At 45.6% G+C, this 23,897-nt stretch overlaps 1 protein-coding gene across 5 annotated transcripts in view; it reads right to left on the bottom strand.

The window, feature by feature from the left end:
• Window positions 1-1,597: 1,597 nt before the first annotated feature.
• USP10 (ubiquitin specific peptidase 10) overlaps window positions 1,598-23,897 on the bottom strand; it is a 59,905-nt gene continuing 37,605 nt past the window's right edge. For all 5 annotated transcript variants that reach the window (XM_028501693.2, XM_036012295.1, XM_028501694.2 and 2 more), the window contains 10 exons: window positions 17,350-17,441; window positions 16,732-16,841; window positions 16,270-16,325; window positions 15,932-16,035; window positions 14,885-14,984; window positions 13,881-14,058; window positions 11,117-11,282; window positions 7,486-7,630; window positions 5,414-5,479; window positions 1,598-2,608 (listed from right to left, as the gene is read on the bottom strand). In XM_028501693.2, coding sequence (XP_028357494.1) covers window positions 2,421-2,608; window positions 5,414-5,479; window positions 7,486-7,630; window positions 11,117-11,282; window positions 13,881-14,058; window positions 14,885-14,984; window positions 15,932-16,035; window positions 16,270-16,325; window positions 16,732-16,841; window positions 17,350-17,441 — 1,205 coding nt within the window. In that variant the 3' untranslated portion in view covers window positions 1,598-2,420. The remainder of the gene's footprint in view (window positions 2,609-5,413; window positions 5,480-7,485; window positions 7,631-11,116; window positions 11,283-13,880; window positions 14,059-14,884; window positions 14,985-15,931; window positions 16,036-16,269; window positions 16,326-16,731; window positions 16,842-17,349; window positions 17,442-23,897) is intronic.

Genomic DNA, 23,897 nt, shown 5'->3' with positions numbered 1-23,897 from the left:
AAGACACCCGAATGTCCCATTGGATTTAATCTCTCCACTTTTGAGAGAAACTTGGGTGATCTTTCAAAGTAAGTTTCTCAGTATCTGTCATTTCCCATGCATTTTGGGCTGGACAATTTAAAGATTATGGAGAAACACCTGAATGGGATCTGACGGAAACACTTCTCATCTAAAGATGCTGGATGTGCTTTAAAGACTTGGAAGCAGGTCAGGGTACCAACGACAGCACTGCCTGGCCTCTCTCCCGATTCCCGTGAGAGGCACTCGGGAACGGAGGGCCTTGTTGCTGAGAGAGTGCGAGACTGACCCACAGGAGACACTTGAATAACTTTAAATAATAAAGAGCTAGGACAGCAAACTCACAATTATTAACAACCACACCTAAAGCAAAACCGAAAGAAACTAAGTAAACAACTAGAATAGGAACAGAACCACAGAAATAGAGGGCACATGGGGGGGCTAGCAGTAGGGGTGGGAGGAGGAGAGAGGGGGAAAAGGTATAGAGAATAAGTAGCATAGAATGTAGGTTGAAAATAGGGGGAGGGCAAGGATAGTACGGGAAATGTAGAAGCTAAAGAACTCATAAGTATGACACATGGACATGGACTAAAGGGGGGGAACGTGGGTGGGAGAGGGGGCACAGGGTGGAGGGGAGTGAAGGGGGAAATGGGACAACTGTAATAGCATAATCAATAAAATATATTAAAAAAAAAAAAAAGAGCCACTTGATCCTGCTGGGTGCCAATGACCCACACCAGTTCCGGAGGCCGAGTACACACTCAGGACCGAGAAGCCATGCCCAGCGGAAGAGGCAGGACAGGGCTCACTGCATGACAGCCCTGAGCTCAGTGCAGCGCTTCAGAACAGGGTTTCACTTCACCTTCAGCCGGGTTACTGCTGGGGTGGGCTGCTTCCTCCAAAGTTAGTTCGGCTTCCAAGCACCACATCTTCCGTAAGAATCGTACGTAATTCTAATGAGAAACTAACTGTAACACGACTGGTAAGCCGGGCAAGTGAATCGGAGTAGGGTAACAACAGAATGAGCAGGGTAAGGGACAGGAGGACGGTGATTTAAAAGCGAGCTCTGAGCGTAGAGGTGGGGGAGAGAGGGCTGGCAGTGGCAGGTACGGGGTACGACTGGAACACCGGGTGGGAAGGGGAAGAGCTCAGGAGACAGACTCGGACCGTGTACAGCTGCCTCTCTGGGGGTCCAAGGACATTTCTATGAATCGTCTGCATGGGGCCCAGTGGCACAAGAGCCACTGGGGGTGGCCTGACCCGAGTGTGCCTGCATCTCCTCCCCACCTCTTCTGTCTAGGAAGGCTTCCTTTCCACAACCCGAGGGCGGCGTCCCGTGCTGCTGAGATGCCCCAGCGGCACACAATGAAAAGGTGCTAGAGATGGAAACAACACAGGGAGACTTGATCTCCCGTCCCACTAGCTGAAGACTCAGACAAACCCGCTTACCCAAATCACCATAGCTGTAACTATAGGAACATTAAACGAGCATAGCCCGAGTCTCTCCAGGCAGATCCAGGGGCCTGAGTTCTGGTCGAGGGGAAAGGTGCTTGCAGTCAAAGAAACACTAAGCACAGTGTTAAACCAACTTTGTGATTTTTATTGATGGGCGACAACTTTATATCCTAGGTATCACTAAACTGTGTACAACTGGAGACGTGGCATTGTAGAAGAGCAGGCAGAAGTGAACAGAGCGGACTTGAGGAAAGATCGATCTTCGTTATTTTGCCCGTGTTTCACTATGTGTACACAGAAGCATGAATGCAATTTGAAATCTTTTACTGGCAATAAAGTTACAATCACCCATCGACGTGACTAACACCTTAACTCCGAATATTTGATCTGTAATGTGTACGTAAGCAGTTTCTCATCACACAATTATTAAAATGTATTTTTAGGAACCAGCAACTGATTTTTTGTGTTTATTTTTGTTTTGAAGAACTGTTTCTTCTCTGACAACTGGCTCATTTTTATCATTTATCAAAAACTAAAGGGTGGGGGAGGAAAGTGTGATGGACTAAAAAATTCATTTTTTAAGGAAAGATAAAATTCATTTTCACAAATTTACAAGTGTTGCTGGTGCAGAATTTATTCTAAGCAATCAGACTAGGAATCAAATACAAGTTCTCCTTCTTACTCAGGAATCACCATTATTTCAGAATTATGGATTTTTGTGTATTTTCTTAAATCAAGCGAGAGTCTGTTTCGACCAAATGATTTTGATTTGGAAGTTGGAAGTCAACATACACTATGTTGCGCACGAACTGCAAGGCATCTCCTTTTCACCGGAGCCCGTTTCTGCCAGAGGGAGGGGGCTCTCTCCAGAGCGCCACCGGAGAGAGGGAGGGAGTCAGTGGGAGTGGTGCTCTACAAGCGGGCGTGGGCACACAGCGCAGCGGCGGTCACAGCAGGTCCACTCGGCGGTAATAGAGGAGGTAGGCTGTGCGGTCTGCAGTGGGCTTCACCACCTGGTACTGGTTGATCACCTTGACCGTCTGGTCGTCGATGCGTAGCCAGCCGTTCAGACCGATCTGGAAGACGTCTGTAGTGTAATGACCACCCGTCGCACTGCTGCCGTGATGGTAGACCACTGGAAGAGAGGGGAGGGGACCCAGTGAGACAGGCACCCGTCTGACGACCTCCAAAACCCCGTCCTTCTTGTGAAACGCTGCACCAGGACAGGTGGGAGAGGGAAATGTAAGCACACAAAGCAACTTACTCAAACACAAAGCCTTAAACAATTTACAAAAAGTTACATGTATACACCTGAATAACATATTTAAGTGTTCAACACGTCACCAACAATGAAGCCAATGCCTGCTGAAGAGGCCGCGCCATTTCTCAGCCCGCCGACAAGGGCCATCACCCATCTGAACGCTCACTGCTTGAGAGAGAAGCCTGGGAACCAGAGCACAGACGACACTCGTCCGACCAACAGCGGCAGCAACTAACCGTCACCTGAAACTCATGCAGACGCCTGATCTAGCCACGTCCACTTGGAGACTGTTCTAAAGAGAGTATCTGAGTCTTAGACAAAGACTTTATGACAATGAAAAAAATGAACAAAACCTAAATACGCACTAGAGAATGACTAGTGAATGGTATTAAATAAAATGCATTCTCATTGAAGTTCTTGTTTGTGATGTAGAAATAGGCTACACTACATGCAAAAATGAGAATTCTAGGTTTCCTGTGAATTGTCTGCTACGATGACTCACAGTACCCACCCCAGAGGGGACGCAAGGGCTGCCGGCCAGGCCGTCTGAGTGTGCGCCTGTGGACAGCCCTGGCCCTGGCCGGCCTCGGGTAATCAGACAGGCCGCACAGGACAGCAAGACTGTAGGACTATCAGGTGAGACACCAACAACGGCACCAACACAGGGTCACGGCCTAACCACATGCAGGCCCAGTGACCGAGGCTGCCCCTGGGCAGGGAAGACACCGACGCCAAATCTGGTTTGGGGTGCTCGTCCTGGGTCTCCACCGCCACAACCTACCTGACTGGGGCAAGAGCTCTTTAACAGTGACGGAGTCAGTAGGATTTAAAGGACATGTGGGCTTAACTGATTTGTATTTTCTATTAAGACACTCCCACTCTAAAAATTCAGAACAGAATAGCAGGCTACATGCACTCAGGTTTCCTAAGCAGCAGGCTGGTAACTACCATGTCCACATGTCACAGACAGCTGGCCGGCCGCCTGGCAGGAACCAAACTGAGAACAGCCTTTCTTTTAAAAAGCTCGTCCATTTTACTCTTTCTTTGGTCCCACAATCAGAAATTTTTCAAAGTACCTCTTTACTTACATGTTATAGAAACTTCTGACTAATCCTGTGACCTTACTTCTGAGATCAGAAGGCTCAGGATGAGGATTCAGGAATGTAGGCAAGAGGACGCAGGTGCGAATCCTGGGCCATGGTGGGTGGGTGGGTGGCGCATGCACTCTCACTGGGGCCACTTGACCAGGAGACAAGGAATTCCTAAACCTTGGCCTTGACCATCAACCTTCCCCTACACAGGCCCCAAGGGAAACAGCTTACAGGCAGATGGCAAAGAAATACTTCATCACCCACTGAGACCTCGGTGCCAAACCCCAGAGAGCCAGACTGGACCCCGGGGACTCCTCTGGCAGCAGGGGTAGGCTGCAGAGCCCGCGTGTCAGCTGAGGCCTCAGGGCCTCCATCCCAAGGCAGGGCGAGGAAAGGCTGGAGACACCCATGAGGGCAAGGTGCCCACTGCCACCCTGTCTGGGCCCCAGCAGGCTGGGGCGGGGCTCTGATCAGCTGCCTTGGGGGAGAGGAGAAAGTCGAAGGGAATAGTGCCTGGTGGGGAGAAGGAGCCAACTGGGCCGAACACCTGCTAGCGCAGCACAGGGCCCCACCACTGACCCGGGGCCAGTCCAACATTTGACACCGTGGGGGCGGGCTGAGGGCAGAGGAGTTTAAAGCCCTGCTCGGCAGGTCAGAGTGGTGAATGAGCCTCTTAGGTAAAAGTTTCAGCTTATTCTTTTATAAAATGGGGACGCCGCCACTTACCTTTCAGGACAGTTGTCGAGAATAAATGAGTTATAGAAAAAGTAACAAAAAGACTAATATACATGTGAGGATCAAGTAGTGTTATTTTAAATCACAACCAGGCTCACGAAATGCAACACAAAAGGGTTAATAGAGAAGCTGGAAAATTTCAACAAAAACAGCCACAAAAGCAAACACAACTATTGGAAACAATAATTACCAAGAGACACGAAGCCCCCCCAGGCCTAGGAGACTCGGGCTATGTGAAAGGGAAAGACTGAAGGAAGGCCTGGAAGACAGGCTGGCCCTGCAGGAAGCTCCAGGCCGGGAGATCAGGGGTTTTAGGGCCCTGGCTCCATGACAGGCTGTGCCAGGGCCCCCCGCCCCCCATGGGGGGTTCCTGTGACTGACTGAGGAGCGTGTGAGGGCAGGCCACCCTCTTATGCACACGTGGCAATGCCATATGGAAGATGACACAGCGGGACGCCAGTTTGGGACTCGGCCTAGTTGGGTAGCTCCACGCCACAGCCATCCCTAGCACCCTGTACCACAGACACCAAAACGGCAGTGAGAAAAGGTCATGTCCTCTCATCGCCAGCCCGGCAACCGAAACCCACTCCTGTCTCAGAGACAGAAGCAACCGTGTCCAATGATGTCTTACGTTGAGTTCAGCTTAGACCTGAGAGGACATTCTGTCAAATTCCAAGCACCGAATTTCAGCTGAAAGACACATTTTCAAATGATATTCTGACTTACAAAGTCCACTGTGACACCAATAGTGAAATCTACTGTCTACGTTAAGTGGTATTACAGCAAAATTGTGCCTGGGTAGAAACTCTTTTATTATTGCTTTAATAGGGTAACAGTGTAAAACTTTACTTACCTGCAAATAGTCTATAGGTTCTGTGGCATTTAAAATTCTTATTTTTAACTCCTGGAGAAAGCAGTTCTGAAAAACAAAATATCAACAGCTCCAATCTACAAAAGCACTAACAGAAAGGCTCAGAATCACAGAAGCCAAGGGGTCACAGCAGTCTCCACTCACGGAAATCAGCTGGCGGACCCGAAAACGTAACAAAACTCCATCCCTCTATCTGCATAAAAAATGACCCATGAGGAAATTAGCTGGGCAGTGTAGTAACAGACATAACAGGCAACCAATCCATTAAAGAAATATGGGCAATACACTGAACCTATTAAACTCATGCTAGAAACCCTTTAAAAGCAAAAGGGTTTGCTTTTTTGGGGGGGCGGGGGGAGTTGCCCACCTAAAGGCAAAAAAAAAAAAAAAAGTCCTGGAAAACCTAAGAATTAAAAGGTTTTCATGTGAGTCAGACCACAAACCTTCTCTCACGCGGCAGTGAAACGGTCCCCCCACGGGGCACTAGTCTACCGCCCACAGCCCCCGGTGCAGAGGCACCGCTCGGACGCCAGGGAGCTCAGCTGGGGATGACCAGCTCCTTCCCTAGAAAGCACTCGAGGTGGCAGCTGATATAAAAATACAGATAATGAAGACAGTAAAACTAAATTATGACACACACGCAATGCATGTAACAAGAAAAGCTATGCGAATAAAATCAGTGTAGAAACCAGACAGGTCAGTCCATCTAGATAGTTAATTTGAGGATGAGGGAAGATGCAAGAACGGGTCCAAGGATGCCTGTTGGACCATTTGCAAGCTGTTTTCTGGAAGCCATGAGAATGGGACAGATGACCCAGCATGGTTCTCAGCTGCAGCCTTTCCCTTGTTCTGGTCCCAAGACAGGATCAGAGAAACACGCCTGTGAGTGAAGCAGCTCAGGGTGTGAGTGGGGAAGGACATGACCCGGTGCAGGAGTCCCACCTACCAACCGAAGGGGGCAACTCCCGAGAGCGGAGCTGAAGAGCCAGTGTCTGAATCCTACGCAGAAGGACGTAGAACATCGCTGGGGTGCAGGAGAAGCCGATCATGAACAGAGGGCAGCCACCCACCAGTTCCCACGTCACCTGGCCCAGAGGGCAAGGAGTGTGGGCACCGTGCCGTGAGGAGGGAAGGAAGAGGAAAATGACAGGGACCCAGGGGCTGTGTGAGACCTAGAGACACTGTCTGTCCCCTGTCCTGTTTCCTGACAGCCTGATCTTTTGAAAATCACCTAACCTGTTCCAAGCTTCAGTGTCACATGATACAGTTTTTCACAAATTCTGAAGCTTTCAAGGAATGCTTCCTTCAAGCTGTACTTTCGGCAGGACCACGTCCAGTTGGTGCTGTGGCCGGAGTGCACTGACGCTGCTGAGCCCAGCACAACTGACGGAGGCTTGTGGCTGACACGCGCCACCAGTCTGCCCCACGTGCTCCTGCAGCCAGGTCCGACGAACCCCGCGGTGGCCTGCGGGGAAGTCTCAGCTCCCTGGGAGATGTCTACTTAACCAGGCTGGCCCACACCGTTGTTAATGTGTCGTGTAAGAAAAATTACTTTGTACCATTAATCTATAAATTCTTTATAGAAAAATGACACTCATTTTGCCCTGGCTGGCGTGGCTCAGTGGATTGAGCGCGGACTGGGAACCAAAGTGTCCCAGGTTCGATTCCCAGCCAGGGTACATGCCTGGTTTGCAGGCCATAACCCCCAGCAACCGCACATTGATGTTTCTCTCTCTCTGTCTATCTCCCTCCCTTTCCCTCTAAAAATAAACAAATAAAATCTTTAAAAAAATTTATTCTTAAAAAAAAAATGACACTCATTTTAATGGATAAAACTAATTTTTCTAATCTAGTAAAATTTTATGGTTTGTTTTTTTCGAAGCCATTTTAATGAGAATTTTAATAGAAAAGGTCTATTAAGAGTCAATAAATTTGCAACAAAGAAGTCATCAAAAAATTCGTCCTGACATTCTAAAGACATGCTCGTGTGTCAAGCTCCCTGACGTCCAGGTGTACTGTCACCGTTAATGGCTTCTGCCTTATGGATTTATTACCTTTACTAATTTCCAGGTCCACAGGATACTCAATGTTTTTGATAAGCTTCTGACAGCCGCCGGTCTTCTCGTAGACAAAGCGTTTCAGGTGCAGCACGAGGACAGGAGGCAGTTTTTCCAGGGTCACTCTGCGGCTGATCTCAACCTGAGACGCAAGCACACAGGACACGCTGGCGCCGCACTCGGGCAGCAGAGCCTGCGCCGCCTCCCGCCCCGGCCTCGGTGGGGAGCGGGCTCCTCACGGGACGCTGCAGTGCCTCTCACCCTCACGGGGGCCTCGCGACCTCCGGAACAGCTTAGAAAGCTCCGGCGGTCTTCTCAGAAAAGGGCCCATGTCACCACTGCAGGGGGTACCTGGGCCCCTCTGTGAGCTCACGTTAAGAACCTCTGCTCTGTAGCACTAAGGACAAACTAACATAACTGCAAAAAAGCTAACTCAGTAGTACCTTGAGTTATATATTTATTAGCTTGTTTTTAATAACTTATAGTATTGATAAAACTGAGGCCAATGTGTTTCTTGAATTGGATGCTTTAAGTAATGCTAAAACTATTCATTCTAACCATTAATTTGATATACTCTTTCACAGATCTAATGAATGCTTTTTATTAAAATACAGCTTCACAAACATCACTTAATTCCTTTAATGCTCTCTGAACTTGTAAACTCCTTGATGCTTCCTGTATTTATACAGAGAACACTGTGGGTAGGAATAGTTGTTAAAGCAACCATCTGAAAGATAGCAGGATGCAGGAAGTGCTGGGAAAGCTTTTGGAGACTGTATGTGTACGTGGCTGAAGGCATCCTAGGGCCAGACTTTCAGAAAGCAAACTCCGTGGTTATCATTTCTTCGGTCTGGTGAGTCTGCAGACCCCTGCACGCCTACCTGCCCACCTGGACTAAGACCCCAGGTGTGAAAACCACCTTCTGTCTACCTGTGTGCCCATCGGGTCTTCGTATTCTAGTGTCTCTGTGTCTAACAGGAACTTGTGAGTGAATGAAAGTGTGACTACAGCTCAAGAGTTAAAACCAGGGGGGATGACTCCGGCTTCCTCACCTGTGAGTCAAAGAAGCTGGACTAAGGTATCTCTGGGATGCTTCTCAGTGTAGTGACCTAGGATTCTGACCTTAAACTTCAAGCACTTCTCTAGGTGGCTAATCTGAAATTCTTAAATGTGTTTACCAACTGGGTTTCCAGGCAAACTGAGGCACACTTTCTTATCACTCAATAAAAGCAGAGCTTTTCTATATACTAATGTTTTGTATAGTCATATTTTCCAATGGACCATAATCCTGTTTTCCACAGAAAAAAATACATTTGTTCTAAAAATATAATAAAATTAAATTCAGTATTTTAAAAAATAAATTAAAAAAAACCCCACACCCCAGGAAACGTGCTCTTTGCTCTTCCCAGACATCACAAGCTGTCCCAAACGCTCCTCCCTCGCACAGCTGCCCAGTGTGCTCACTCTTATCTGACAGCCACACGGCACCCTGGTCCCGGAGCTGGGACAGTCAGTCTTGTTCTTTTTCATGCTCAAGGCTCCACCAAAACGCCACTTCTTTCTTGAATCTTCCTCTAAACCGGCTATCTAGAATAAATCTTCTTTCCTTACCACTATGAGAACAAGCCAACAATCCCCTCTACTCCAACTCGCACTTCCTGCTCCACCCCTCCCCGAACTCCCAAGTGTCAGTGCAGCAGAAGCAAAAGAGGCGATAACAGACGTCACGTAGAGCTTTCGGGGCAGCCCAGGGTCAGCCAGGGCAGCCCGGGGTCAGCCGCGGCAACAGGAGGAGGAGGCAGACCCACACAACTGACTCAGAGGAAAGCAGGAAGAGTGGCACGGTGGCTGGGACGAGCGAGTCCGCCTTTGGAGTCACGGCTGCCACAGAACAAGCCAACTGGACAGTCCCCACAGCCACGTTCACAACCCTGCCACACAAACCAAGCTCCCTGCAACAGGTATCCACTATCTTTCTCTTCCTTTAAGTTCCACCACCAGAATCTTCTTAGCTTTCTCACGAAGCCAACTGCCAAATTTCTGTTATTGGCTCCTACCACTTTTATATTTTAAACAAAACTGCCTATGAGAAGTGATCAGAAAATATGGTGGAAGGTTAGGCATAACTTCTGCAAATCTGCCAACAGGCTGGCTTGACCAATCGAAGCAGGAGACCCCTGATGAACTGAAGACCCCAGAGGAGCACCTGCTGCTTCTGTCCTTCACTCAGGGCACCAGCTGCAAGGCAAGGGCACGTCCACCTCAGCCATGCAAGGGGCTGACAGGTGCTCTGCGCTGGGACGTCTTTCTTCACCCCGCAGGCACGACACACCACAAGGGGGGGCTCCAAACATACCAGAATGTATTTATTAAAACACTGCGTATGACTGTACTTACTCTTACATGTTTAACCTTTGGTCACCTTCAAAGTACGCTCCATTTGATGCAACACACCAATAGAGACTTTTTTCCATTGCTCAAAACAGTTTCTGGATTTGTCAATTTGGATGTTTAATGCTTCTGCCATTTTTTGTTTCACTTCTTCCACAACGGCAAAACATTTCCGTTTGAGAACTTTTTTTTCCGGAGAAACAAAAAAGGGATGCGAGGAGCGTAAGATCCACTGAAGAGGAGAGTGGGGCGTGGGGGTTACGCCAGCGCGGGTAGGTGTGCTTGCAAATCACCCACCATGAAACGGGCAGATGCGCTGAGTCTCCACTGAAGCCCAAAACACCCTCACACAACGCCAGCTGGTACACAGACATAGATGGGTTCCTGAACACTCACCTAGAGGGGAAGCCTGTACTACAAGAGGCCCGCCCTCTAGAAGATAATTTTGGTTGGTTTTGGGTCCCTCTCGTATTATTTAAATCAAGCTTCAGAGGAACACTAGAAACTGTTCAAAAAAAATCCCTACCCATAACTAGCCTGCACTCATCTCCCAACACACGTTTATGAATTCACTGCCACGATTTAGGATATACAATGGAGAAAACACCCTCAACTGTATGGGCGGAAACTGGCATAAGCTGGCACATCTGGACAGCTGGGAACTAATAAGCTCTCGAAAAGCAGACTCTTATCCATCTCCCTGACTAAGCTGACAAGTACACCACGCTAAGCTATCATCTGCTTCTCGATGCCTGAAGACGGATTTTTATCTTTATCAAATCAAAGAGCAACAGGCACCAGAACAATTACTTCCAGTATTTCAGTATCCTTGAAGATCTACAATCAAATGCAAAAACAGATGTGCTATGAACCTCTTTTCTGTTCTAACCTCATGACACTATGCTCTATGATATCTGGAATGGAAACGAGCCGTTAGGACTGACAGAACTGATTTTGTGGTATCACAGTTAGATTGCCAGACACGCAAATGTAGCTCAGGATAAATAATCTGCAAGAGCATTACCTTGTGCTACATGATTCAGAGCTAAAGGGAGCTGTTACAATCATCTGTTTAGACCATTTCATCAAAACATGTGAAAACTCAAGAGTCCAAAAAACTTAAACAACTGATTTAAGAGGCAGAACTCGAATCCACTTGTCCTCATTCCAGACTCTGTGTCCTCCCACCACACCCGAGTGCCCCGGGAGAAAGGTTCGAGACCAACCACGAATATACCTCTTGTTTGGTTTTCGTGGTGTAACCTTGGACGGATTCTCTCGCCACCAAGCTTTCCAGTGCGTCCTGGACTGTACGTATCTTGTCAGACTGGATATCCAACTGCAACGTGAAAAATGGCTGCAAAGTGGCAGATTCTTTTGAACTCTGCTGGTAAACCACAGATCTAAGAATTGAACACAAAAACAAAAATTGAAGAGACCACCCCTTCCCACTTTCTCTTAAGATTACCCAACAAGAGAAGAGGAATAAACACTGAAAATGAGACTGATACCATTTTCAGAAGATCAGAGAAAACAGAAAAGCCAAAAACATACTGAATTTAAAAATAGTTCTGCTGAATGCCACCTCCTAAGTATTTCTTGCAACTAGGTACAGCGGTTGATAATTCCCCAGTTCAGTGCTCTGAAGAAAACATATTTCGCCTTCAAATTCCTCCACCTCCACTCCACATTTAATGCACCAGTTAATAAATGTGACGATCTTGCCATAGTTTCAAAATGCTGACACTTTTCATTTTCTCAAGGTATCATAGCCTGCTCTAATAAAACAGAGGAAACCTCAAGATAAACAGAATATTTTTAATGGCATTTTCCTCTATAAAAATGACTTACAAAGAAGAGGAGCAGGGTGCGTATAATAAAAAACAAGTTAACATTCCAGGAAACAGGGCTACCTCCCTCAAGAAGGAGGCTGCCAATTCAACCTTGTTTTCTTAGCTGGTTTTTCATTTCATTTTTCTTTTTCTAAGTTTTTCTGAGTAAAAATTGTGTGTTCGGCCCATCTCTCACTTAGCCTCAGCAAGGAAACGTTTCCAAGAGTTCAACAAGGGATTCTATTTCTGCAGCCTAAGTGACCTAGTTTATAAACGGAATAAAACGGGTGTGGCCAGATATTCAGACTTTTCAGAGCAGATGCACGAAGAACGAGCTAAAAGCTTTTCTGCTGAGGGTTTAACTTTCATACGCTGTTTTCCCAACACCACCTTAGGAGGGATCTCCACGCTCCTTTTAAGTGTCAAGACTTGAGACGGACAACTACTCCCTTGGTTCCGAAGAGGAATGGTGGGAAAACCACTAATTAAACCTGGTGAAGAAATCATGAAGTGGTCCTCGTGGCTCAAAGGGCCTGATTTTATCAAAAGTGTCCCAGGGGGAAAAGGTGGAGAAAGATTCTGGTTTTTCTGGGAAAACTGAAAAGCCACCAGCAGAGGAAGAATTTTGGAAGAAAATCTTTCAACTGGTCTGAATAAAGAACCATACTTACGACAGCTACTGTACAAAGAAAAGGAGTTCCCAAAGTATAAGAAGCAACTCCTCTTTCCTTTACCATTTTCCAAACAGATGTATGGACAACAATCTCAACAAAAAGAGCCCACAGAGCCTGAGGCCACAAGGGACCATGGCAGAGCCAATTCAGGCCAAGTTAGAAAGGTCCCAAAGTGGATTCTGGCTTCTCCCAGTGGTCACTCTTGGACAACTGTGGTACCTTTGGGCATGCTGGCCATCAGTGGCATTGCAATGCTGACACTGTACCTGGGCAAAACTACGGTGCTCTCACTACATCCACTTGTTCTGTTCCCTCATCACCCCCTCCCATCCCTGGGTGCCCGAGAACGCTAACATCAGGCTGCTGGTCGGAGGAGAGCTCAGAGCACATTCGGCCTCCTCTCGCTGCTTCCTGCTCCCAGCTCGGCCCGACCCAAGGAGCCATACCTGGCAAAAACAAGTCACAACAGCAGCGATCGGAGGCTGAGCGTTCCCAGAGCACCACTGACCACAGGCTGACACAGAGACTCCAGAACAGAGAGGGGCCCTGGGAGTAACTCACAACGGAGGGCACACGATGACTTGTTCAAGGTCACATGGTGGCACGACTGGCTTCTAAATCCAGTCCTACAGCATCACTGACTAGCTTGCAAGGCAGTCCGGGCAGATTTCCTGAGGTTTTAATTAGCCTGTTGAGAGGTGCTCAACCCGTTGTTTCAGAGCAGGGAAGGATGGAACTAACCCTGGTTGCCTTGAAAGGGTGTTAGTTCCTGTGGATACACAGCACTCGGGACAGTGGGAGGCTGAGGTCTCACTGAAATGTGAGAGGCTCTGCTGAGAGGCCTTCAGAGAGGAACTGTGCTGTACTGAGGTCCTTTCACACTTGGGGAGTAAACCTCCCTGGAGATGGCATGAGTCTTAGTGAATTCCGCACCCCAATGGCACCAAATGGCTCTAATGTAAATAAATAAACCTTGGTGAGTACATGAAAAGCAGCTGGGCTAAGGGAACTGGGGCAGAGGAGGTGCCAGGTACTCCAGCCTAGGTGGCATGACCTCTGGGCAAAAGTCTCTCTCCTATATTCCCTTAACTTTCTGACTTGGTCCTAGTGCCTAAAATCCTCCCAGTCAGATACCTGGATTTCTTCTCATAACAAACATGTATTTCAGTTAACTTGTCTTTCCCTCCCTACCTAGCTGCGAACAGCAGAACTAAGGGAATGTCAGTGCTGATGGGGAAGCATGGAACTCACAGTGGCAGCCAGGCCCCTGGGGACAGCGCCCTCCACCCTCCACAGAGAGGCCACGGCTCGTGCTGTGAAAGCAGTGGGGACTGGCAAGGGAAGGCCTGGAAGTCCCAGAAAAGAGAGGGCACGGAGGTGCAAAGGTAAACCACCGAGCCAAAATTTTTAGGACAAGTCTTACATCCTCCCCCTTTAGCAAAATTTCAAAACCCTGAGAAAGGCAAACATGAAATTATTTCAGAAAAGCATAAACCTGATGTGTCCCCCGAAAATGCCGGTGATTGGAGTCTGAACGAAGTCTGCCTGGCGCGTGACTGAAGTCTTATTTCTGGGGCCCACTTGCTCCCACTCGTCCTCGCTTCCTTCGCCTGGTTCCTCCTGCTCTTCCTCGTTCTCCAAGTGGCTTTTGGGTCCATTGGAAACAGTAAGCTCTGAAAAGTAGACAGTCTGCTTAGGTTACTATTTACAACAAGAACAGCAAAAAATTAAAATATTAAAGTTAAAAAAAGAGAAAGTTCTACATGCATTACCTACACAGACCGGTCACTTATAGTTCGAAGACAAAACCAGGGTGTGTTCTACAGCGAGGGCAAACAGTGTGTGTGACTACCGAACCCCCGCTCGCTCACACAGCTTTACAAGCATTCTCGGGACAAGCGGGGAAACTTGAAGACGGACTAGAAAGTAGATATTATAGTGTAGTTACAGTTACTTTTCTAAATTTGCTAAGGATGCCAGACATGGAGAAAAATTCTCTTATCCTCAGGAGATGTACGCTTTAGCACTTAGGGGCGAACTCAACTGCTATCTGCAACTTAATGTTGAAGCATTCAGGAAAAACACGCACACACGCTCTGTGCGCGTGTGGAGAGAATGACGACACGTTAACAACCTCAGAATCCGGCAGTGACAGAGGCAGTCACTAAACTGTTTTTTCAGTTTGATCCCTTTCCTAATTAAAAATTGAAAGAAAAAAAGCAGAGATTTTTTTCAAATATATCCAATTTATCCAAATACACATATATGGATAAGCTTATCAGATTTGCCCAAATAAAACATTCTCAGTGGTACATGATGTGCAATGTAAAAATAACCAGTTATCTTAATGAGTACGGGATTTTGAAGGGCAAATGACGGGGGGAGGGGGGACTCCAGGGGAGAGAAGCAATTTAATATACGAGTATATAACATTTATTTAAAAATAATTCTTAAGAAAGTGTTCTCACACATTTTTGTAGCAAATAAGGCATAACCTACTTTCATTATTCGGCGAGAGAAGTTTCTTTAGGTTCAACATCTCCTCATGAAGCCCATTCAGAATAAAGCCCAAGTATTCCTCAGCATCTTCTTGTCGACCCTGAAAAGGTCAAACGCGATCACATTAACGTTAAGCACTTACTATCTAAGACCAGTGAGGAATGTGACACCCGCATATTCAAGCTATGTGCCTCTTAAATGGTCAACACATTTTCATATAAAGTGTTTCCCCCCCAAAACATGCTGAGTTTTTCTTTGGGCAGCTGAGACTGGGGGAGGGAGAGGGTGGAAGGAAGGAGGGGTACACTAAACACTTATCTTCAAGTGACAGAGCTAATAACAATTTTGATTATGCTTTTCTGTATTTCTGAAATCTTTTACAATAAATATACATTATCTTTATAAAAAAGTTATTTCAGAGTTGCTTTTTTTTTTTGTTAAATGAAACAGAAGACCAAGCCGTGATTGTGGAGGGCCACCTCGCTGCACAGCCCCAGGGTTCACACTAGCACCAGGGCCGTGAAAGTAGCAGCCCCAGATGTCCCCTTCAGCTCAGGGGCCCGAGGAGCAGCTAAAGCCTGTGAGTATGATGACAGCAGAGCCCCTCCTGATCGCAGCCACTACCCCCGGCCCAATCGCCCCACTCTGCCTCAAGGCAGTAGAGTACAGTGGTTAAGGAGCTGACTCTGAAACCATGCTCTGCCATTCATTAGCTGTGTGACCTTGAACAAGGACTTCACTTTTCTCAAATTTAACAAGGAGAGACTAATCCCACTTTACTCACAGGGTTAAGTCAATACATAAAAGAACTTGTAACAGTACTTGGTGCACACTGAATGATACGTGAGTTGGCTCTGATTATGACGATTACCACCATCCTCTTCCAATTCATCCAAGCTCCTGACTGTACAACAAGCCTAAATCTACCGAACACATCACCAACCACAGCACTTAAAGCAGAGAGCAAGCACTGAGTGAGCAAAGGTAAGGCACAAAATGGAACAAAAGGCAACACTTTCTACTGGCTACGACAGAGAAGTCCCAAACCTTTTCAGACAGGCTCGACTTGATGACTGTCAGAAGTCTATAAATATATGTGGGTTCAAAGGCAGCTCCAGGGCGGATATCCCTCACGATTTTATCCCCAAGAGCTGCAGTGGAAAGAGGACACAGATTTTTGTAACAAAAAGGACGTCTGAAAATGACAAAAATCAAAGTCATCCAAACTCCCTCCCACGCCCACCCATTGCTGAAAATAGCATAGGTATAGTAATCTACATTTAAAAAAAAATTTTCCCCCAATGAGGTTGAATTTATCAAATTCAGTCATTTGACCTCCCAACTCACAATACGTAGTAGCATCAGAAGACCTCACTTCCACTCACCTTGTCTGGGTTTTGGAGGTACTGGCATATTAGTAAACTCATTCATTAGCCGAACACTAAACATGGGAGAAGAAATGATTAGTCGTGCACTGTTTCAAAAACATGCTTTTACTAAAAAGCCTTGATGGCTAAGTAAAATATTAATTAGTATGAAGAGAGCAGATTTTAGGCAACCAATGCCATAACAGCTAGTGAGTTCCTAAATCTTTTCTACATAAAATTTTGGTAAATTGTAAGTGATAAACTGGTAAACACTGAAATTTAATTCCCTGGATCTAAGAAAATAAACAATGTTTCAACTGCATTTCTAGTTAACTTCTATGCAAAATCAAATACTAAATTAAAAAAACAGTACTACAGAACTCACTTGCAGGAAATTAAGAACTCTGCTAAACTACATGAGTTCCGATGATCGGAGGGGGAAACCCACTCCCTCACCACACTTTTAAGCACCTTACTTACAAGCTGTCTATCATGGGCGTGGACGTACAAGGTCTTTGCACTTTTGAATACAGAGGAATGAACTTCATCAGGTGATACATCGGAGGGCAAGCAACCAGTGCCTGCAGTGTCTGCACATCAGCAGGAAGGAAATGTAAAGGAAATCAAACGGGCGTGTAAATTTCCAAAAGGCACATCAAGCACGAGAACATACAAAATGAAGAAAGCCAAGGACACTGAACAACTTAGCTATGTCAGTGCAAAAAGGAATGAACCAAATAATCACCGGGGTGACTGCCTTCTGATACCCACATAAGGGTTTACTCTGCAATCAGCAGTTTACAGACAAGAACGGGACTCAGTCAAGATAACCAAATCAATGAAAACATAATTTCCTGTTGTAAATGGTCACTCTGCCCTATTATTCGGGACCACTCTACTGAGATTAAAATTTGCCTGATTCTGCCATTACCAGGTCAGCAAATCTTTTTTTTTGGGGGGGTGGGTACATTGGGAATAACACTTTTATAAGCAAGGTAGGCAGACTAAGTAAGGAACCAAGATTCTGGAACCAAAACTGAGGGGAGATGGCCCACGAGAGCTGCAGTGAGCCGGCGTGGGGACGGCGTCTAAGGATACGGCATTAATGTAGCACCAGTTTCCTTTGTTGATCAGTCCGCGGGGTTGCAGCGATACCGGTTTATGTATTAGTGTTACATTCTCCAGTAACTCTGGAAGAGTAAAGAAGCATATTTAAGAAGTTAATAACATCTAGTGAATAACATCATTTTTCCACTTTTTTCGGAGAGAGTATGTCAAGCCCTGCCAATACAGCACATATCCAAAGAAAAAGGCTTCTTTTAACATACAATGTTAAAGCTTCATTCTATTCAACATTATGTACGCTATTTAAGAATTAAATCTTCTTATCCTCAGCTGAGGATATGTTTTCACTGATTCCAGAGAAAGAGGAAGTGGGGGGAGAGAAACATCAATGTGAGAAACATCAATAGGTCGCCTGCCGTACGCACCCTGACCAGGGATCAAACCTGTAACCCAGGTATGTGCCCTGACATACCTATAACCCAGGTATGTGCCCTGAATTGAACCCTCAACTTTTTGGTGTATGGGACAACGCTCCAACCAACTGAACCTCCTGGCCAGGGTAATGATCGAAATTTTTAAAAAATTATTTCCCCTCAAGCACCAATATTTATTTGTCTTCTTGTGGGAATATACCTAGGGAGCATGAATAAGAAACAGAAAAGCTTAGAAAACAGTATGTCAGTATCAGAGAACAGATTTAAGAGATACAGACTTTTCCCTCAAACGCTGGCAGCAGGGCAGGCCTCGGTAACAGCGTGGCCCCCAAGACCCTTGCTACATAGATGTTTCCACACAAAACCTGACCCTCTCTCACGAAGTAGGTGCTGAATGCCCAGCACCTACTTCGGTGCCCAAAACATCACCGTGGGTGCTCGATGACTGTTCAAGTGGGTGACACTCCTTTTTGGGACCACTAGCTGCTACCAGCTAAATTGGATTTTTCATCAGGAGTTGAGTTTAGGGGTGGTTTCGGACACTGGGATTCCTTAATTCCAGCTAAAAACAAGCTTCCTATCCTCAGAATCACCCTTGGACATCACTCTTCTTCACAGTCGTAAGATAGCTGTAAATGCCATCTTTATACAATGCTTCAGTGACTTAAAAATAAGTGCTTTAAGTATTTTTTTTTCCAGAAATGTCCTGTTATGAGACTTATAACAGTGACAGCTACAATTTATGGACACCTTCTACACTTAGCGAGCGCTTTACAATGTACAGATGTTAACTGGCCATACTCAACCCTCAGCAACCCAGGAGTACCACCACTGCCCCCTCCCCCCAGTACGGAAACTGAGGCTCGCACAGGTTAAAGAGCTGCCTGTGATTACACAGGAGCAAGGTTGCACAGCCAGCACCTGAAATGCATGGTCTGTGTGTGGCCAACAGCCTCCCTTACTCTAAACTGTGCGTGAGGAAAGCACGTGGTGAGCATACGTTTGATGGTAGCGTCCATCGAAGTTATCAGTCACACAAAAGAAGCCTTTTCTAAAGCACAGTTGGACTGGCAGGTCCCACGCTTAAGCATTAAACGAAGGAATTAATTTGCAAAGTTCTAATGTCAACACACACTCAGTCATTCCCTCCTGTCAAGAGTAAATGCCCTCTCCCCCCTAAAATTATGCACAGGGCATAATTTTCCCACTTATAAGAAGTAAAACATTACAGGCTCAATGGGATCTGTTCAGTTAGACTGAGCTTGCAAAACTCCTCTGACCTCTCATGCTACAAGGAACAGTACCTGGCCTTCAGTGAGTACCAGACCAGTTACAGGGCTCACCACAAGCTCCATGCAACCATGTCCAGCACAGACAGTACTGGTCATGTGGCAGACGCTGTGCTAGGAGCTTTGTCTGTATTACTCATGATCATCCTCACAACCCTGTCAGACAGACCCCAGTACCATTCCTGTTTTACAGGTGTGAAAATGAAGTCCAAAGAGATAGGTAATTAATACAGGTCACATAACTGAGCTGACACGCAAACCTGGGTCGACCTGACTCCAGAGGCTAGGCTCTTTCTTCTCAGTAGACAACAGGTTCCATTTTAAAATCCTTTTACTCTAAGGCTTCAGATGCTAACTTTGCTCCACAGGTTTAAGATCTTCTACTTACGGTGCATTTTTACATATCTTTGAGTCACGTTATCACAACAGTCCCTAATTTCCAATGTGCGCCAGTTATTTGACATAAACACTACAAAAAAATGCATTTTCAAATACACACCAATCCCAAGTGAGTACCCAGCCATGATACCTCTAACGCTTTGCCAGAGATTATTTTTACATCTAGAACCTATTAAGTTTTTACAGGAATGTAAACCTCAAAATCAACTGTCTTCCAACACCACAACCTCTATTATACACAGCACTGCCATTGGTAGAGCCCTGCCTAGGCACCAGCTCCCCAAGGCACAGAGAAGACTAAGAGGTGGCCCCACTGCAGGAGAGCTTTCAGACGGTGAAGAAGGGACATCACAGGGCAAGCGAAGCTGAAAGGTCAGGGGAAGGGATGCTCCGCCCAATCCAAGGACTGGAGAAACCCTCAGGCAGCCAGGGGCCGAGGACAACAGATGGCAGCTGATACCAGAAGAACTTCTCCAGCTGGAGTAATGGTGCCTTCTACCCAGAGAAGAACTACAACAGGAAGAGTGGGTTATCTTTTGTTTTGTGCTGTGATGAGATAATGTGTTTACTTTTCAGAGGTGCTGATAAGGGGCAACCAGTTGACCCCAGTCAACAGTATACTTGTACTCACAGACCTGCGAGTAACATAGCTATACGTAACATCCCCACGGGCCCCTGCAATCTGGGGCTGGGGCTGAGACTGCATTCTGGCAGCACACACAGCAGCACACCTGAGAGACAGGCTGAGAGGAATCTGCAACAGTGGTCCAGATGCACGGGGCAGGCTGAATTGGTAATGGGGGCGGACGCAGGTTTCAGGGTCTTGAGGGCACAGGAGGCCAAGGCTTCTGGGGCAGGTTTGGGGTAAAGGCCCAAGGGGGAGGTGTGAAAGGGTCTTGATGACATTAATTCCTGTTCAATACAGACACTGGAGGAAATGGAAAGAAAATGGCCAGGAACAGGCATACAAGATCTATCTAAAACATCCCTTCCACGTTAACTGTTTTAACTGACAAAAAAAAAAAAAACCCCAAAGTTTATAGATGATCAATAGTACTTTAAATTCATATCTTGTTAAAAATCATTTATGTCAAGGCTAACTCCACTCTCAAAGGGGAAGCAGGTGCAAAAACATCAAGAATTAACTGCTGTAAGCTCCACTGAAAAGCATCTACTTTAATGTTCGTAACTAAGCTACATGCCCAGAATAATCTGCACACTTGCAGGATGGAACACTCAAACTTTATGGAATCAAGAGAATAAATCCAGCTTAAAATTGACTGTTAGCTGACTTCTTTCTGACATTCAGCTGGGAAACAGCCTGTGTTGGTTGGACAGAAACCTTTAGTTTCTACATCAACCCTTCCCTTGAATCAATGCCAGCTTCTGGCTATTACTGTTAGTTTGCTTATTTTCAAGGAGCTGGCAGGTAAAAAAAAAAAAAAAAAAAAAAAAAAAAAGGGCAGTTTCGCTGTTGGTTTTACACAATATGAAGTCTCTCAGCATCACCTAGTGGTTTGTTCAGTAACTGCAAGTAAAGAACATTCCAAGTAGACATGTCTGTCTACAAAATTAAAAAGGCAAAAACTCTGAAATGTAATGTAGAAACAGAAGATTTATTGGCGATTGTACAAAACTAGCTTCTTTTCAAGTCTTTAACATTCTTTGAAACGGCCTTCTGGTACAATATTTACAAATGTAGATTAGTAAGTCTTTTCAGACTTAAGAAATAGAGACACTGAACAATCTTATTTCCTTAATGATTATGCTGTTATTCTAGAAAAATCTTGTCTGCTGTGGCAAGTCTTCCATAGGCTAAAATGCAGAATCACTACCCTCAAAGTAAGACTAACGACTGGAAACGTCTCCCCTGAAGACATCTAGGAGGTGCACAGAGTGTATCTCCTCCACAGAAGACACCATCACAATCTGCCTTGTATTGGGTGCGCAGCGCCTTCCCCAGACAGGGAGCTCCTTACAGACGACACCCTCGCACCCTCACACCGCTGACTTCTCAGCTGAGTCTTCCCCTCCTCTGGTAACAGGTCTTCACAGCCTGTCCCTAGCCAGATAACGCCGTCCCTACTGGCTGCATCGAGTCTCTTCCTCGCCTCCTTTCTCCACACCCCCCGCAAATGATTACTTCTCTCTTTCTGCTAAGAGCTGCCATCTGTTCCTTTCCTATCTTATTCCATAAACAGCCCTCAAGGCAAGGCCAAGTGTTACTCACTGACCTAGATAGTGAATGGCACACTCTAAGTGCGTATCAGACAGTGACACAGGATGAACTGAACATCTGGATCCCAAAGCTGTTGCTTATGCTAAAGGACTGCATTCCAATTAGACAGAAATGACCCAGTGAACTTTAAAGGTCATTCTAGCACATAGTTCAGAAAGCCTCCAGACGCGCCCCTGTGGAAAAGCAGACAAGGGCAAGAGTCCAGGAAGACAAACCAGACACTCGGGTTCACACCCTGGCTCCACCACTTTATTCGTTTCGTGCCCTGGAGCAGATGACTGCCCCTCACCTGCACCAGAGACTGCACCAGAGACTGCACCGCGGTCGGCTCTGGGGAGGCTGCTGCGTGACACTGTAACTCGGGCACGGAAAGCTCCTTGCAGACACCCCACAATCGTTGTTAGAAAACAAAGAGCTAATACTAATTTATGGAAGAGTTTTAGAGAACCAACAATTTTCAGTACTCCAAGAAATGTTAATTCCTTAAAATTAAATTTTGTCAGTAAATATTAAAAAGTCCCACTTCAAAAGGACTGAAAGATCCTAAGAAATTAATTATCTTACTGTCTAGGATTTTCTCTTAAAACCAAATTCAGACAATTTAAAGGTTTGTTTTTGTAACATAATGTACAGTGAGCCTTTCCCCCCACCCAATAATTCCAATAATCACAAGCTGACTCTGGGCCGGACACTGGCTTCTGATGAGGTTCGTCGGCGCACTGCTGCTCTTCTCCCTCCGAGGAAAGCAGCACAGGTGCCGAGACCACTGTAATTCCTGCAGTCATCCGTCACTGTTACTGAATCCTGTTAAAATGAATGAATCCTGCTGCTGTAATCTGAAAGTCAATTATTTGCGACTTGCAGACAAGCCAGTATGAATACCGCTTTTAACTTTTTCATGTAACTCTTGGCTGTCTTTAATTAAGTTCTGTTTATAACAATATCACCATTTCCATGACTATTTTATTCCGAGCCTAAGGTTCAATAAGCACTATAATTACAGAAGTGAAAAGAATCAAAATCAGAAAGGATAGCCATAAAGGAGAGAAGGCAGGGTTACTCCCTGAGGATGAAACTTTAAATCTGACATGTGGTCAAAAGTCAGCATTGTTGGTAATTTATTTCCCCTTCTTTTAGGGCAAACAATCACAAGTTTACTGTAATAACAAACTTTTCCCTTTTCAATTCATCACTGTTGGTGTGATTTTACTACTTAGATCCATTCAGAGAGCAACTTTAGGAAGATGGCTTCCCCAATCCACCTCCCCTCCACCCAGGATTTGCTGGGTCTCCCCAAAACAATGTTATTGGGGTGGTACAAAGTGCCAGAAAGACTCCGTATCACATAAAAGATGAGAAATTGAAACTGATGGCTTCATTTTTGTAATAGCTCAAACACCAAATGGCTGGATGAAAGTTTAACTCCATGAAATCTCACATAACAAAAATTAAGTGATTAATATTCCTTCTTGTATTTTAAGACACACACAGTAGCTGCCATGTTACAACATACCATTCAAATGAAATCATTTATAATCTCAATGGCAATAACAGCACTGTAAATTTTTAAGTTGATGTAAGCTATGCTTATTCCTATACACATTTTACACATCAAATTTTGTTTTCCTACAATTAGGATTTAGAGGTCATACTACCATTTAAAAATCCATGAAAATGCAAGTTGCAGAACTTTCATTGATTCTTAAAGCTCAACAGCTGGTCCATGACTGACATTCTGGTATGTTGTGCTGACCTGCTTCTCTGTCATCTTCCTAATGATCCAGAACATTCTCCAACTGTTTTTCTTTTCCTCATTACATCACTTTGGAAGAACATACTATTTTGGTCACCTCATCACGTGGAGGACAGCAAAGCAACCCAAATGTACCATTATTCACTGATTACAGACCAACTTATGTTTTATTGAGTGAGGGGGTTTCAGTTTAGTTCTATAAAATAGAGACATGTTATAAATACCAGCAAGGACATACACATACTGAATCAGATATGGATTGAACTCTCAATCCACAAGGGTGGATTCTTGCCAACAGGCGCTACACCTCTTTTTAGCTTAGGGCATGCTACATTATCACTACTTTGGAGAATTTGAAGAGAAAATGCAAAATTGAGAAATCATTTCCCAAGCTGGAGGAGGGAGTATAAAAATGATTTATAAACCCCCAAAACAAAGATCAACAATAAGCTAAATTTTTGTTTACA

Source organism: Phyllostomus discolor, chromosome 12, assembly GCF_004126475.2.
Source record: "Phyllostomus discolor isolate MPI-MPIP mPhyDis1 chromosome 12, mPhyDis1.pri.v3, whole genome shotgun sequence".
Lineage (NCBI taxonomy): Eukaryota > Metazoa > Chordata > Mammalia > Chiroptera > Phyllostomidae > Phyllostomus > Phyllostomus discolor.
This window is presented reverse-complemented; position numbering and strand designations above follow the sequence as displayed.